General features: G+C 36.9%; 1 protein-coding gene and 1 long non-coding RNA gene across 2 annotated transcripts in view; both read right to left on the reverse strand.

Moving 5' to 3' along the window:
- Nucleotides 1–4,487: 4,487 nt before the first annotated feature.
- On the reverse strand, nucleotides 4,488–6,798 carry LOC122075784 (beta-carotene hydroxylase 1, chloroplastic-like). Its single transcript, XM_042640946.1, has 7 exons — nucleotides 6,214–6,798; nucleotides 6,067–6,126; nucleotides 5,888–5,959; nucleotides 5,566–5,700; nucleotides 5,243–5,368; nucleotides 4,990–5,046; nucleotides 4,488–4,879 (listed from the first exon to the last, which is right to left on the reverse strand). Exons 1-7 carry the CDS (start codon nucleotides 6,610–6,612, stop codon nucleotides 4,802–4,804), a joined length of 927 nt encoding a protein of 308 aa, XP_042496880.1. The 5' UTR covers nucleotides 6,613–6,798; the 3' UTR covers nucleotides 4,488–4,801.
- An 8,700-nt stretch (nucleotides 6,799–15,498) lies between these two features.
- LOC122076496 overlaps nucleotides 15,499–16,850 on the reverse strand; it is a 5,878-nt gene continuing 4,526 nt past the window's right edge. The window contains exon 3 of the long non-coding RNA XR_006139493.1: nucleotides 15,499–15,952. This is a non-coding gene — a long non-coding RNA (uncharacterized LOC122076496). The remainder of the gene's footprint in view (nucleotides 15,953–16,850) is intronic.

The raw sequence follows: 16,850 nt of genomic DNA on the forward strand, positions 1-16,850 counted from the left end.
TCAAGACAAAAGTGGGTGATGATGCATCGGTGGAGACTGTTCCGGCCGGTGGTGGGAGATTTGCTGGCAGTGGCCCTACACTGAAACTTTTCAGATGACGTAATACATAGAACTAGAGGAAACGTGGAAGCCTCAGGTGCTCTCCCTTGCGTACTCAGCTTCTTTTTTATTTTTTTGGCTTATTTCAAAACCCGGGCCCCCTGGAGGCCTGGCCTGGATCCTGGGACCGATATATCCATTGCGTACACTTCTTCTAAAGCATTATTAGTTTGGATCAAAAAGGTTAAGTGGTGAACTGCCTTTTGACTAGCCAAGCCAATGAATCTGGACTATAGTCTTTTATAGAGTGTAGACACCTTTCTTTCTAGAACACAAAAAGAATGCCAAAAAGGTAGTAGAACCAGAGATGAATTATATTGGAGCATGGGTTGTCATCGGCACAGTTTACTGGTTCTTTCTAATTCCGTTTGTTTTGTTGGTCAATGTTAACTAATCATAATTAAGGAAAGGGTTTTACTTTCCCACCACGTCATTGTGGGATGAATTTACAAGTCCCACCAATAGTTAGATGGGTTAGGTGTGTTAATCTGTTGATTTTGTTTGATTCTGTTCAGTTTTTTTTATCTAATTGCCTTATTGGACTCTTATCCATCCATTATCAGGCTGTGATTAGTTCAGTTTTGGTTTTTCATATACCATACAATAAAATTTAATGAAAAAACATGTTTTATTTATGGGAAAAGGAATTGCATGACACTGATATGTAAATTCTTGCACACGTCCTCTCATATTCCACCTCCCACCTATAGATCTCATACTCTCTCTCCTCAATAAATGTTCCTATTGATCTATTTGTTATCGTCTCCCTTATTGGTGCAAAATTACACAAAGAACACTCCTTGATTGTGTGGCTTCTACGCCATAATAAGATCAATGAGGAAACACACACATGGACATATCAACATGGGTGGTTTGTGGGTTTCATGGGAGTAGAGATTTCGTTTCACTAACCTATGTGTCTAGGTGCAAGGGCCTCATAATTAAGGAACATTCATTTCCCCAATGCTTTTTCTTATTGGTTTTTTGAGATTTTGTTTCAACGTCCCGTGTTATTGGTTTACTTTAATTTGATTTCCTCTCAGTTTCATTAAAATCACACCAAAACCAAACAGATAAGGGTTGACTGTGATCTAATTTTTCAGATTAATGTTAAGTACTGAAAATTAACATCCCCATCAATTGTCAGTGATGATGCATAGAACTTTATCATCTAATTTCTACTCCTATCAGTTATCAATGGTGATTTCTATCAAAAAAATAAAAATAAAAATAAATAATTCATAGTGATGCATATAATTATATCATCTACATAATACCCATATGAATCATAACTAAGGAGAAAATATCAATATGAACCCCATGATTTTTTTATTTTTTATCATGGTATGAAACCATGACTCACTAGAAAAGAGGACGTCTGATAAATCTCCTGTTCCAGAGTCCAGCGTTTTCTTTCCTTTGAAATTATTCATCTATTTCTCTTCTTCTACGACACCCCACATGGGAAACATAACCTATGTTTCTCTATTATTAATTAAGGTCTCCTCTTAAACTATAACGAGAACATGTGGGGGCCTGGTGTGGTCCCCACATGCACTCATAACAGCGACTCGCACGAAAAAGCATATATAATATACCTATCTAAATTGTTTTCTCTTCTGTCTCACTCTGTGGCTGTTCTTTCCTGGGGTTTGTTGAGGGATTTAATTAAGGACGAAAATTAACGACTTAAGGAGAGAGGACTATAGATACTAATTTCTTATTAGCGATCTAATAAATTAAGCTGGAATGACCCAAACGGGTGAAAGTCAAAGCCAGCGTAACCGTTATCCTGGCGTTATAACAGTTGATACTCTTTTATTAGGAATATGATGCAAGATGAATTGACCCAAGCTTTAAACTTTTCGACCCCCTGCCCTGCCAGCCAGGCCACGTGCCCATGTGTTGTTGGAAAACCCTCTGGCCCTCTCTCTTTCTCTCTTTCTCTCTTTCTCTCTTTCTCCCTTTCTCTCTTTCGAACGAGTTTGACCAATGGAATCTAAGCCTCCGAGGTTCAGCGAAGGATCTCCGTTACGGGTGAACTGTGTGGGGAGAGTAAGAGAGAGGGAGGTGACACAAAGATATGAAGATCTCATCAAAATGAGTATTAAATGTAGGGACTTGTTTGTCTCAGTAGGCGGAAAGCCCCATCGGAAACAGGTCACTGGACTTGTGACGGTAGTCGTCGTGACAAGAAAAAAAGAATAAAAATTACATATAAAAAACATTTTTATTATTGTTGGTCCCTTGGGTTGGGTTTATCCCATATGAATCTTGACCAGTGTCCCCGGAAGAAAACTTTCATTCAGATTTCAGTATTTGAAAATCTACGCCATGCCACAGATTCAACGGGTGTCAAAAGTTGACCACATCGATAAATCCGAACGGTTTCAAAAATTAGAATTAGACCGCTTATTCGATTAATTCAGACCCAATTCTCTCAAATTTGGAGCAATGGTTCCTGCTACACTTCAAGGATTAAGCCGATTCCCCAACCGATTTCAATAGAATCTAAATCAGAATTTACTGGACCGGAGCTGGATCTTGATTCCGAGTTTAGAAGTTAGGCACCGTTTGGAATTTCTAAAAGAAAAGAGAAAACGGTTTCCTTGGACTTTGGCGGGTTTAGATGTTGGGTATTACCATCACAAAGGCTGGGGACGTGGGGACGTGGGGATATGTTCCAACTTTAATCCTTAGGGCCTGGAGGCATAGACGGTGGTGGGATGAGAGGGACACTGAACCTGTTTTTGTTTTAGATCTGTGGTGATTAGTCATGGTGAGGGTTTATAGTGGTGACCTAAATCATTATCATAGTCTGGATGCGACACGTGTAAGTCTGTACGCGTTGACGGGGTGACGGTGCTTTTTAATCTGAAGAAGATAGGTTTTTGTTTAATAAAGGGTATTCAACTGGGGACCGGAGATTCTAGTTCAAAAGATCTTTTCTGCATGAGAGAGTTGACAACGACGCCTCTAAATTAGGGTCAAGGGGTAAAGGGCAATCCCCATGTAACTAACTGATTGATTGTTGGTTTTGCAGTGCCACCAATCCAATGCAGGGGAGGGATGTTAGTAAATCCGTGTCAAAATCGTTTACAAGTGACGTGGTAGGTGTAGGGAATATTCAATAGCTGGGATATATTGTTGGGACTTCTCAACCATTGGATGTTCATTGTATAGATAATTTGAACTCTAGCTCATCTCTCTCTCTTCATTATATGGAATTGATCTTTTTACATGGAAACTATTCCATTTTTTTTGATACAAAAATAAAAATGCGTAAAACATAAGGTGAAGGCAAGAGAGTCAAACCTGTGACTTTTAGAACCTTGCTCTCTACTAAGAGGGTACCCATCAACTAGGATCAAAATCCTCTGTTTTTCTCATCTATGTTTTTCCTTGTTTTGCTATCTGCAGAACGCGACATGTGGACAATAAGGAGACCAACGGTCAAGATTGGGTGAGGATTATTACATCCGGTGCGTTGATCTTAAAGTTGTCCACGTGTCGCGTTCTGCAGGTAGCAAAACAAGGAAAAACAGGGATGAGAAAAACAGAGGATTATTTTTCCATCAACTATGCTAGCAATTGTCTTCAAGATAGGTGTATTCAATTTATTGCTCCAACCTCCCTAGTATGTCCTTCCCAAGGTCTGTTCATAATGCAAGTTTTTGGTAAGGAAACTTAGTAGCCACATGGACATACTTATTTTGAATGTTGTGCAAGTATGAGTATGGTAGTAGCACCTCTAAAATCATCAGGAAGTGTCTACAGATGGTTGGTCATTTAAATTGAAATATATCACCAAACTTAACAGATGACCTATCGAATGTCGACAAATCTGCCTAATGTTTAATGGGTTCAATGGATCATAATTATACTTCCACATGGTAGAAATTATAGTGCATGGTGGAAATACGTATTAATATTCTCTAATGTTAATAGAGAATTCAATTTAGTAGTGGATTCCTTACCAAGTAAGGCCATGTCAATTGTGAATCGGATAGTTTGACCTCATTTCACTCCGTGATTGAAAGACCTCTGTAATCCCCCTACTATGAGTCATTTGCATTATAATAAATAGTTCACCTTTTACCAAAAAAATATGCGCGATGGAGATATTCCCTTATTTTATTTGTAAATGATTACACATTTTTTTGATATAATAAATGAATACCCCTTACTACTCTAGCCTAAAGAGTAGTATTTATTTGAGTTACAAAAAAAAAAGTATCTCTTTGAGTGAGAGGGGCAAATTTTCTTTTTACACAAAAGTCAAAACTGAGAAAAAAGAAAGTTCCCATGTAAGTATGTAACCCTTCGTTTTTTCTTAAGTTTCTTCTATGGAAAATGAAATACATTAAAATAAAGAAAGAAGATCATCATTCACAAAACTCATAATATTATCATAAAAAGTTCCTGATTACAAGTATAAATGGGAAGATCTCCCATGTGACCTTCTTATTATCTTTCCCATATTCCTTCCATTGTGATGGAAACTGAAATACAAGAATATGGTAAAGGGAAAAGTAAGAAACTATTGTTTCACTAACACGGTTGACCCTTTTTTCAGTATCTCACTATTTTTCAAATTTCAGTTGCCAACAAAAGAAGAACACTGTAAAATCAGTGTCACCTTTATATAGATCACCCCTAACCCCAAAAGAAAAGAGATGATCGGCCATCGGCTGTGATTTCATCAGGAATTCTGTGATAGCTTAATCCGTCGATTGATCTCCTTCTCCAGCTCTTCCAACCCTTCCACTTCTTCTAGTTCCTGCAACCAAAACATACACATATAATGGTGAATGAGGAAATACTTGCAAAGTATTTGTTGCTTAACTAAAAAGAAGCAATTAGAAAAAAAAAAAAAAAGAAAGGACATACCTTGGGTCCCAAGAACAACCCATATGGCACACCATTGAATTTGTCCGAGTGATGGATCTGTTCATTTAATCAACGCAAACATCAATCTCAATCAAATTATAACAATCGATATCAAATCAGGTGTATCGATCCATCCTCATATACAGACTACACAACTAGATAGCAATCTCCAAAAAATTAATTACAGAACAAGTAGATTCACAATACTAATATTAAATGGACGAGATGTTGCAAATAGAAAAACTGGACTTACTTGGTGGGCCGCAGCAACCCTGCGTAAGTAAGGGACATTGGCGATAGGACCCACAGGGAATCTTTTGTGAACAAGACCATCGTGAACGAACATGTAGGCCATACCAAACACGGTTATGCCTAAACCCTGAAAGGTAACAAGAACAATTCAAAGTTTCAAATCCCAATTATTCTTTTCTTGTTCTTTCTTGCATCTCAATCTAACAGTAACTTCAATCACTCTCACAGTCTTAAGCAAAAATATCATCATTTCTTAAACACAGAAATAATCCAGTGTACAAGTAAAGCAAAATCAAGATCATTTGGTAGAGAGAAGAGACGTACGGCACCAAAACAGAGACCAGGGAACAGGCCTTTGCGGAAGAAGCCGAAGGAGAGAAGAGCTATAGCAGGAACGGCATTGATAATGGCGAAGACGTCGTTGAGCTCGAAGGGACCGTCTCTTGGTCGATGGTGAGACTGTTCATCAAATTGCCATCGAAGCCCCATTTTTTAAAGTTAGTTAATCCGTCACTCACACTCTCATAGTTACAGATTCCACTAGTTCTGTCAAATCTTGAGTCTTGACTATGAATAATTATATTTTATCGTTGTTGAATTAATAAAAGAATTGAATCAGGTAGTTTGGAACAGGAAAGAAGGGGACCTCGTGCATATGCCATAGCGAAGCGTGCCAGAGAGCTCTGTGAGCCCATCGAGCCCAAAACTCCATTCCTACCTGAAATTTTCCACCATAATCCCCCAACACCGTTAGTTGAATCTATCAAATGATTCCCTGAAGAGACCAGTGTTTTGGTGGCGAGAGTATGGGGAAATTATACTTACGGCAGCGCCTACAGATAGAGCAAATGTACCGAACATCTCCGAAACAGGAACCTCTCCTCCCTGCCGAAGACAATTGATATGAAACCAGAAATTCTAACAGTCATACACACACATGGAGAGAGAGAGAGAGAGAGAGAGAGAGAAGACCTCCATTTGCCAATAGAATCTGTAGTAAACAGAGGCAACAGCCATGGAAGTGATCCCCAAACTAGACATAATCGCAGCGAGGAGGTAAGTAGACCGCTCTGATTTCTTCCTGGCTAATCTCTCAGCCATGCGCTCTGAAATTGGATTAATCTCATCGGGGCTCTCTTCCGTGCTATCTTCTTCATCGGTACTACCAAACCCCTCCTTTTTCTCCTCCACAACGAAGCACAGAGTCACGCTCATCTTCTTCTTCGCCTGAAAAACGCTGGGGGGACGGTAGAAGATGGGAGATAAGAGTGAAGAGGGACAGATGACGGAGTTGGGTTTCGGAAAGAGGAATGGATTTCGATTGATTAGGATCATTTTAGAGCTCGTAGCGACGGAAATTCCGGCCACCATGGCCGCTCTCTGCGGGAATCGAGTTCAACAAACTAAGAACTTCAGAAGAAGATACCACTTAATACCGAGAGAGAGAGAGAGAGAGAGAGATGGGGTTCGAATCGAAAGTTCAAAGAGCGATTTTGGAGAGACCTGGAGCGAAAGGATGTGCAGAGGACTCGAAATGCATGGGGGACCTCACTTTCTGCGCTTTGTCTCCTTTTGAATTAAATTGCCTCCGGAATTACCACTGCACTTTCTCATAATTGCAAGAATACCCTCTTTCTATGCCAAATGCTGTACCTGTTTTCCGGTTTTTCCTACTTAAAAATAATTTAAGTAATGCAAAAATATAAAGTATTGGTCGTAATTAAAAAAAATAAAAAAAAAGTGCACTCTATCTCTATTTCCTTTTAAATTAAGGGTTTCAATTTCAAACCGAAATCAAATATTGAAATCGAAACTGAGCCGAATAAATCAGATCGAAATCAAATCGAATTTATTCGATTCAAATTCGGTTTGAATATGTGAGTATGCTATTTAGTTCGGCTAGATTTCGGTTTAAGGTGTCAAAACCATTAGTTCAAACCAAAACCGAACTGAATTGCTCTTATCATTCAAGAGTGTTTTTTACAAGCTCTTATTTTATTTTATTTTATTTTATGTGTTAAGTGTTTTTTGTAATTTATCATCACACATTTACAATCTAAGATAATTTTGGAATTAGCAATGGTCATAAGGCCATAACTTGAGCCCATTATGGCCTTTGGTCCATCATAGTCATAGTTCAAAAGTGAAACCGTTTTCATAACCGAATTAAATCGAGGTATAAAATCAAATTAAAATTGCATATCAGAACAGAATTGGAACCGAGTCGAATTGAATTGGTTTGAGTATCTAAATACGGAATCGAGTTGGTTCTTGGTTCGGTTTTGGTCCACCTTATCATCATTTGGAACTGAACCAAAACCAAACCAAATAACCGAAACCCGAACCGATTGATACCCTTATTTTAAATGACCTCGTGCTCCTTGCATGTTTATTTCCATTAGTTGAGTCACTAATTTCAATCAAACTAGTGGAGTGCCCAATTCTCTTCCCCTTTAGAAACTAATTAATAAAGATAATATACCACATGGAATTAAAATACGGGTGGGTTGTAGCCATGGTTAAGTTTACATTATCTAGCCATTGTCAATACTGATCTCGGATTGTAACAGGTTGAATGAGACTTTGCATCTTCAACAACTAAGATTGACATTTGAGATTATGAGACATGAGAATAAGGTATCAATGCACTTAATTGTGTCGCTATCTTTGAACGTGTTAAGTGACGATCTCTGATCTTTGCATTTGGATTAGGGAATGGTATTTTTCGACTTTCCATTACAAGGGTGGGAGTTTGGGGAAAAAAAATTCCTTGATACCATGATGCAAATTTCCCTTTAAAATTGGTTTTTGTATTATTATTTTCTCACTCTTCTACTCTGAATCCTAGTTAGCAATTCGGCCGAATAATTCGCGAATTATTCGGCCGAATCGAATTTTTCTGAATTAAATAAAAAATTCTGACCGAATCCAAATTAAAAATAAAATTCAGTAAAAAACGCGAATTTTACTAATTTGAATTTAAAACGCGAATAATTCGGGGCGAACCGAATTAAACCAAATTATTCGGTCCACTTAAACAATATTTAAAAAACAAAAAACAAAACGTCATATTCGCTTTTTTGACCGCTTTTTTGACCGAATCTTTGAATTAATTAATCGAATTATTCCGAATAATTCTCCGCCTGAATAATTTCTGAATCTGAATTTGCTAACTATGCTCTGAATATATGACCTGATGGGAAGGAGGATCTCATTTTAAATCAACTATTGAAGTGGTTTGTAGATATATTACTCTCTTAGTCCAATTATAATGTTGCATCATGTGGATGAGAAGATTTATCATCTTTCATTGATGATGAAAAAACCCACCAACCCAAAAGTCCAATTATAAAATCACTCACATCACAATTGATGAAAAGATTTTCTCTCTATCATGGCAATAAATAACTTCTGGAATGATAAATTTATCCACTTTCATACTGTGTTTATAATATACAATCCAGGTCCACCTCTCTCTCTCTCTCTCTCTCTCTCTATATATATATATATATAAATATATATAATTTAGAGATTGACCTTCGTCTAAAGCATATTCTTTCAATTTTTTTGATCCCCATGCTACATATTGTGGTGGCCTCACTGATTAGGTATTATATGCATATGCATGAGATAGAGCCTAAGGACTAGGATATCCTAGTACTCTATCAAATTAAAAAAACAGACTAAGTCCTAGTGATCGTTCACATTCTCCCATGAGAGAGATGCATGCGAACGTATCAACTTAGAAGGCTAGGTTTTCGGAGAATTTTAAATATTAATTAAAAAAAGACTTCTGCCAGTTTTTTTTTTATTTTTTTGTTTTGTTTTGTTTTGTTTTGATTTGTTTTGTTTTTTTTTTTCCCCTAAGGAGTGATGTCTTATACTACATACCTCAAGGTGGGATTACAAGTAGAAAATAAGAGGTGAAAGCCAAATTTAAGTTAATGTCGTATACTACATACACCTCCATGGCTTGTTATATTCTTTTAGCACTTCTTTCGAGTTGAGGGCCTATTTTGTTGTTGATTCGATAGGTTATGTTATTGATAGACCTCATACATACAACAAGGGGGATGATGATGACGATGGGATGTCATACATACAACAAACTACTGCAATTTTCTTAGTGATTCTCTACTTATCTTTTGGTGTGGTAAGAAACAATTTGCTTGCTCAAGTATCAAAGCCGAGTATCGTGCTATTGCTATACAACTTCTGAACTTCTTCGGCTACGCTAGCTTTTTTCAGGATATATGTCTCAATCTCAACTCGACTGCTATATATTGTGACAAGTTCATGTTACTTTGCAAACATGTGTACCCATGTTGAGATATACAATCATTTTGTTCATTATCATTTGCTTCACGGTGATCTCTCTCTCTTCATTTTATTGCATCAATGTAACAACCTACAATTTTTTTAGCAGAACACATGCTCCTAATCGTTTTCATTTGTTGGTGCCCAAACTCAAGTTGGTTTTTTAATGATCCACCTTCACTTTGAGAGGGGTGTGTTAACTATAATATGATGTAAATACTCCATGTTTCATTCTTTCCATAAATTGGGTTTCCTTTTTGTATATTTCCATAATATATAACATTCTTGTATATTAATTATCATATCTATAATGAAATGCAAGCACACTTTCATGACTCAAATCCCTTGCGGTGAGCGATGAATCACAGTAAGAATCCAACGGCTGGAAGGACCCTGACATGCACCCTAGCCTTTGGATCCTCACTTCTGCTTTTACTAAAGTTATCACGCAATACCTGGCACTTTTAGTTTTAATTTTTAAGATAGAAGATGTTCAATAGAGCTTAAGATGCGATAATAATTCAGACATTAGGGAACACATTTTTTTTGGATACTTTTATTTGGTACTAAAAAGATGAATCAGTTTCCATTGTTGAACTTTTAGCATATTTCTAATTCACAAGAACAAGAATATTCACTAGGCCAAACTACTTTTCAATTCTTTTTTGTTTTTTTTTTAATCTAAAAAAAAAAAAAACTGACTAATTTTTTTGTTATTAATATAGGAAAGGGATGGAAATATTTTTTGGATGGCTTTCATCCTATGAATATTTGACAAACTTGTTCTACAACTTCTCCATGAGTGAAAGATAACTCAATTATATATATTATATGGAAGAGGGATAGGTATGCCGTCGATATCAAGTATGCTAGCGGATAGCACCAATAGAAATACATGATGGAGTATCATTTATGAAGGATATGAGCGTCATTTCAGAAAAAGGGAAGAGAGAGATAGACACAATGGGTACTAGCATACATGATATCAGCGGCATACCCAACCTTTTCCCATATTATATATATTAGAAAATAGATGCTTATATTTGGTCAATTTATATGGGGAGAAACTTGAGTGTGATTAGAAAATACAGTGTCGGACCACTCCCAGCTGAAACTAAATTCAATTGGCAAGTTGATATTGCCTGAGGAATCAGAAAGTATTGAGTTCAACTTCCTTTGGGGCCACCTGCGCTATATTATTGTGTGCTAATATTCCCATCTAGAAGGAGTCCACCTCTCTCGTGACCTAACCCAACAATAATATCAGGGACAATTTTCACTGAGCCAGTAGCATAGCTTAGCCTACATCTTCTCACATGTTTTTTCTTTTTAGCAGGGAAAATGCTTTCCATAGACAAAGGTGTCAATCGGCTTAGTTTCTGTTTTTTGATTTGATTTTAATTCGGTAAGGAAGGATGATGAGGTAAACCGAATCAAGAATAAGCTCGGTTTCATATTTGGACACTCAAGCTGATTTAATTAAATTCGGCTCGGCTTCAATTCTAATTCGGTTCTATAATATGGTTTTAATTCGGTTTTAATTCAGTTATATAAATGGTTCTACTTTTGGATCATGATTGTGATGGATTAGAGACTATAATGGGCTCAAGTTATTGACATTATGGTCATTGTTAGCTCTAAAATTATTTTAGCATGTGAATATGTGCAACAAATACTTATCACCAACAAAAAAAAAAAAAAAAAAAAAAATGAATACTCATATACTCGAACCAATACTAATTTGGTTTGAACTCACAGTTTTAAATCCTAAACTGTAACCGAACTGAACTGACATAAATACTCATATACTCAAATCGAATTTGAATCAAATTGATTCGATTAGATTAATTCAGCTTAATTTTAAATTCGATATTCAATTTCGATTACAAATTGACACCCTTTTATGGAGGGCAATGTAAGGGCTACCCCACACACAGTTGGGGGAAGGAAATGACTGCCCCACGGGCCACACTCCCCCAAACCTCCCTAATATTATTAATATTTTTTTTTGGGTAAAACCCTAATATTATTAATACGGATAAGTGTTAAAGTTTTCGTGGAAGGGTTGGAAATGGTAGATTGGTATTTCAGAAGAAGGCGGAGGGCAAAAGACGAGAAAGTGGCGACGGTGCGTTGGCAATGGAAGGAGAGAAAGAAAGACACATGTCATAAACGTCAAAACCAAGAAGAGGGAAGGGGTTGGAGAGAGAGAGAGAGAGAGAGAGAGGAAGAATGAGAGGGGCCGAGGCGGAGAGTGTATGAGTGCCTCAGTTGTCGAAGTGAATCTTCCCTTCTCCACCTCTCCATTCCCTTAAAAAGCTATCGATGATCACCTAACCCTGTCACAGCTTCCAAACGACGATGGATAAGGGCTCATTCTCCAAGTCCCAAACCCCAAACCCCAAACGGCCAAACATGGAAGATCATGCCTTCACTCGCCACTCAATGTTTTGGTTTTCTGACCTTTTCCGTTTCGTTTTGTTTGCAATTCTGCAACTTGCACCCACCCGGGGACCCGACAGACAGCGCGAGGGGTCCCCCAGTGCCCAATGGCCAGAGGTTGCCATCGTCATTCGTCGTACGCAATTAATACTGAGGCAGAACTAACGTCTTTATCGTATCTTGTGGACTGCGTTTAACCGTCAGATTGGTGTCCTTTTTCTTTTATTATTAATCCAAATTGGTTTTACATTTTTTCGGGTTCGGTATTGATTCGGTCGAGACTCGAGATACAAATCAAATCTGAAATAAAACCGAAAAGGTCTAGAAAAATTATAACAAAAATTGAACCGGTTTGATTCTTAATTGTTTTTATGTATTCAGTATAAATTGGCTCTTACACGTTTTTTTTTTAATTTGATTCAATTGATTCGGTTTTATTTGGTTCAAACTTGTGATTTTAACTTGAAAACCAAAACCAAAATCAAAATCAAAACAAAACAAAACAAAAACAAAGATTTCGCCATCTAAAACAATGGGATAATCCACCAGCCACGTAGTCTGAGGATGAAATTTCTACTTTCCAATCACCCAAAAGATATTATTTTGGGGTAAATACTCACCCAAAAGATAGCGAGAGGGACAGGTGTGGAAGTTGCTGCTGTTGATGATACTCGGGTGAGTCATATGAATTCAAACCTACCCAATTAGCCCATGATTTTAGGTATCGAACCAATTGGCCATATTAGCCAATTTGTTCTGATATCGACCTTCGACCATAGTTGATATTGATACCTAATCGATATTGTATCAATTGTACGAAATTATGGAACATTAGAATGGTTGAAAAAAATCATACGTGAAAAACTAAAACAGCCCTACAGAATGACATCGGTACAATATCAATACCGTGTACTAAAACCATGATTTGATCACCACAGAGTTTAAAGCAGATAAATGTATTAATTTCAAATAAAAACCGTGTATTGAAATTGAATCCATTTGTTGAAACCGAAAATGGTAAAATAATTATCATTCGGTTTGTTTTTATTTTATATAATATAAAAGTACTCGATTCGGGTTTGGATTTCAGCCTATAAAACTTTTGGGTGTAAACTCTAAACTGTTTAAAATTATTAACCCATTAAACTGAGTAAAAAAAAAAAATACAACCAATAACCGAACTAATAAATTCTATTCAGGTATGGGCCCAAATAGGATCTATGGATCCAATGCCACGTAACAAACAGATATTGGGCCCAAGTCTATTACACTTGGTAGACGCCCATGGGCTAAGATGGATTGGTCCTGGAAGAAAATATTTGTGTCCAGAGGTCAAAGCCCTCCTAGAAGATGGCTCCCAGAAGACAATTAAGTTCATCCCTTGTTTCACGATGGGCTTCCTAAGCTGGTTGTCTAAGGTTGCAAATGTTGGGCTTGAAGAGAGCTTGAGCTTTTTCCTGCCTTATCCCAAGGCAAGTGATGATCCTTCTGAACGTAGGCTAAACCTTCCAAGTACCCTTTTTCTAAGTTTTATTGGAAATAGTATATATGAATTTCCCCCAAAGCAAAAAGGATTTGTTACCAATTAAAAAATGGAAAAAAAAATTAAAATAAAATTCTTTAGAACAATTTCCTATGTAATTTTTTTGGTCTTTTTAGGCATCACTATGTTTAGCGAAATATAATGTTTCACTATTTACCACTTGGCAATATATGAGTTGAGCATTTCCTTTATGAAAATTAGCTGCGAATCTTCCATTGAAACAGAGTTGAATAATAGCATTCACCGAAAAGTTCACGCTTTAGGGTAGAGAGGTTTTTATAAGCCCAGCAGCCACACATTAACTAACCAATGTGGGACTACAACATCTCCTATTCCGAGCCATGAAGCGCATTCACCGCATCACTGTGTTAGTAATTGGGCCTGGGGGAAAATATGTACCTACCTTGTCTTGCGTAGATAAATAGATGGATTTGGTAAGATGGGTTGGGCTGAACATATTTCAGAGTTCAGATCTTGGGTATTTTGGGCCTGTCTTGATAGTTGCAAACTAACCCCAACATAAGCCTTGGACTCCTACAGTAATGTCATAAAAAAATTGGAATCATTTTCAATGGGCCACAATGAGATGCTGTGATCAGTATCAATAACCTCTCTTACCTAACTTTTGTGATTATCATACACCAATTTCACTGAAAAGATTCCCAATTGTTTCAGGCCCATTGATTGGATGGTGGAATTTTACTTAGCTTAATCCCATAACGATTAATTTCCATTTTCAATCAATCATATGCACTTCTAGGGTTTTGCCCTAGATCTAAGTCAATGCCTTAATCATCTGGTTCTTAAGAGTTAAAAAAACCCGATTATCAGATTCGAAGAGTAACCCTCTAAACCAAGTTGGTAGAACTATTCTTATTAAAATCAATTCTCTGTTCCATTCCCTCTTACCTCATGACATGTTTCTTATTCCCTAAGACGGTGTGTAGACAATTGGATTCTTAGTCAATGCCTTAATCATCTGGTTCTTAGAGAAGTTTTGGTCATTGATCCATGGAAGCTGGCTGGGCTGCTGCTATCATCTCTAACAATTGAGTTAGCTCAGCTTATATGAAGTTGATGAACACTGTTTGTTTTATTAAAAAAAAAAAAAATACAGGTTTAGATAATTTAGCCATAAAGGCTAGGAGTAGGAAAACTGATGGTGTTTTTAAGAAAAATCCTGTAGAACTGCTATTCTCATTTGTTTAGTTTAATATAAATTTTCTGTTCACAAAAATAAAATAAAATAAAATCATCTGAGGAAAAATTACCTTTTTGTTCACTCTACATCACAAATTGATTTGTCATTACTACAAAATCGAATAAGATCGAGCTGTTCTGGATCAGAATTGGTAGGACCTACCTCGATTTTGATCCATCTGGATTGGATCGATTCTTGTATGGAAACTGCCCTAATGGATCTACGACAAGGTTCTAAAACTCGAGAATGGTCATGGGATCGATCAAGGACGATAAATTCTGATACCATTCCGGATCAATCTAGATCAAATCGTATTAGACAGATCTACCCTTATATATTTTTTTTAAATTAATTTTATTATGATTTTCCCTTGCACCATACATCTGGATTGGGATCGAAAAAGTCAGGATTAGGGATCTATCAAAGCTGATACCATTTCAACCCGGCCAATACTGACTATTCGTTCCATTTTTTAGACCATGATCTACTGGCCAATTCTAGGGCAGATCCAGGCTGATCCAATCCCAATCCTGTGGTTTTTTTTGGGGGGGTATTCGATTTAAACACTTACATAATGGTTTAGTATTAGGGCTAGAGGCTTCAAGCAACAACAACAACAAACTTAGATTTATCCCAACTTAATGAGGCCGGCTATGAGGATCCATGTAAAATAAGTAATAGGGAAAATTAAGGTTAAAAAAAAGAAGTAAATAAGAAAAAAGACATGATAAAGTGAAATGGTAGAGAGATAAAAGATGAAAGTAAGAGGGAAGCATTAAACACTAAGTTCCTCTACTTCAGTTTTGCTGACCCCAGCTGGGTCCTGTTCTGGCCCCCTAGTATGGGTATTGCATCCAATAATAATAATAATAATAATGAGACAGTGACAGAACCTTGGATCTAAGCTCACCAAGATATTGTGAAGCAGATTAAACTCTAAATAGTAATAGTAAATACAAAGGTATATTTGCCTGTCAAACCGAATGTTCGTCAACCAGCATCAAGAAGTCCTTGAAAAGCTTGGAGTGCTACAGGCCGCCTAAGAAACATTTTGAGGTCATCGATCAATAGAGGTGCCCAAGTCTTTTCCAAAGAAAAGATACTACCCAAATCAAACTGCATCATCATCCAAGAAGGATTCCTTCGGCCCTACAAGCTGCCTTACAAGCCTTTTGAATAAACCCAGGCCAGCTCTTTCTCTACTTTAACTGTGAAGATACAAGTCAGTGTAGGGTCCAAACTGCAGTACCAGGTCATTCAAGCCTTCCATTTCCCCAACACTAGTGATAAGCTTACTTATATTGTTTATTCTTTCTTTGTTAAAAGTAACTCAACTCAATACCTTGATTTCGCATTTTGCAATCATCTCTTCAGCCCAAATAGTATTGTGGTTAGAGCTAAGCCACATAAACTTTTTATGCTGATTGGGGATTATTCCTTTATTTAATTTTTTTTTTTTTTGACACAGTTGAATAGAAGCATTCAGGTGTCGCTTTTCAAGTGGAATCATTCTTTGTTACAGATGAACTGGTACTTTTCAAGTCCTTTAATTTGTTTAGATTATACTTGCAACATATGGAGGATTCGTCTGTGATGTTGCATCACCATCACACCCTAAAAAGGCATTCACTTGAAAGCACTATCCATATCACTTGGTGATTTGGAACCCACTTCCAGTTCATTAAACCATGGTTAAACTCTAATTAGTAATATTAATGACACCTAGAGCCCCACCTGACACCGACAGTTGACCAACTTTGTCCTCTAATTCCTAAAAGGTGATTACACATAATACAAAAGGTATAGATCCATACATATAGTTAGTGTGTGTGTGTATCTGAGCATGAAAAGAAATTATTTGTAAAATAATAGCTTTGTTGTGTAGGCAAAATCTTGGGTGTTTCCTACCTGATTAGCCAATATTGTGTACTTTTAAAACTTAGAAATGCAATAAATAATATTAGTGCAGGATACTTTCAAAATCTTCAAACTAAATTTAGTGAGTAATAATGATATTACTATCTCATCTTAAAAAGTGAAATTTGTTGAAATGGACAGTCTTTGGTGGTGGTGGTGGTGGTTTTTTTTTTTTTGGAGGGGGGGGGG

This window comes from Macadamia integrifolia, chromosome 4 (genome assembly GCF_013358625.1).
Source record: "Macadamia integrifolia cultivar HAES 741 chromosome 4, SCU_Mint_v3, whole genome shotgun sequence".
Lineage (NCBI taxonomy): Eukaryota > Viridiplantae > Streptophyta > Magnoliopsida > Proteales > Proteaceae > Macadamia > Macadamia integrifolia.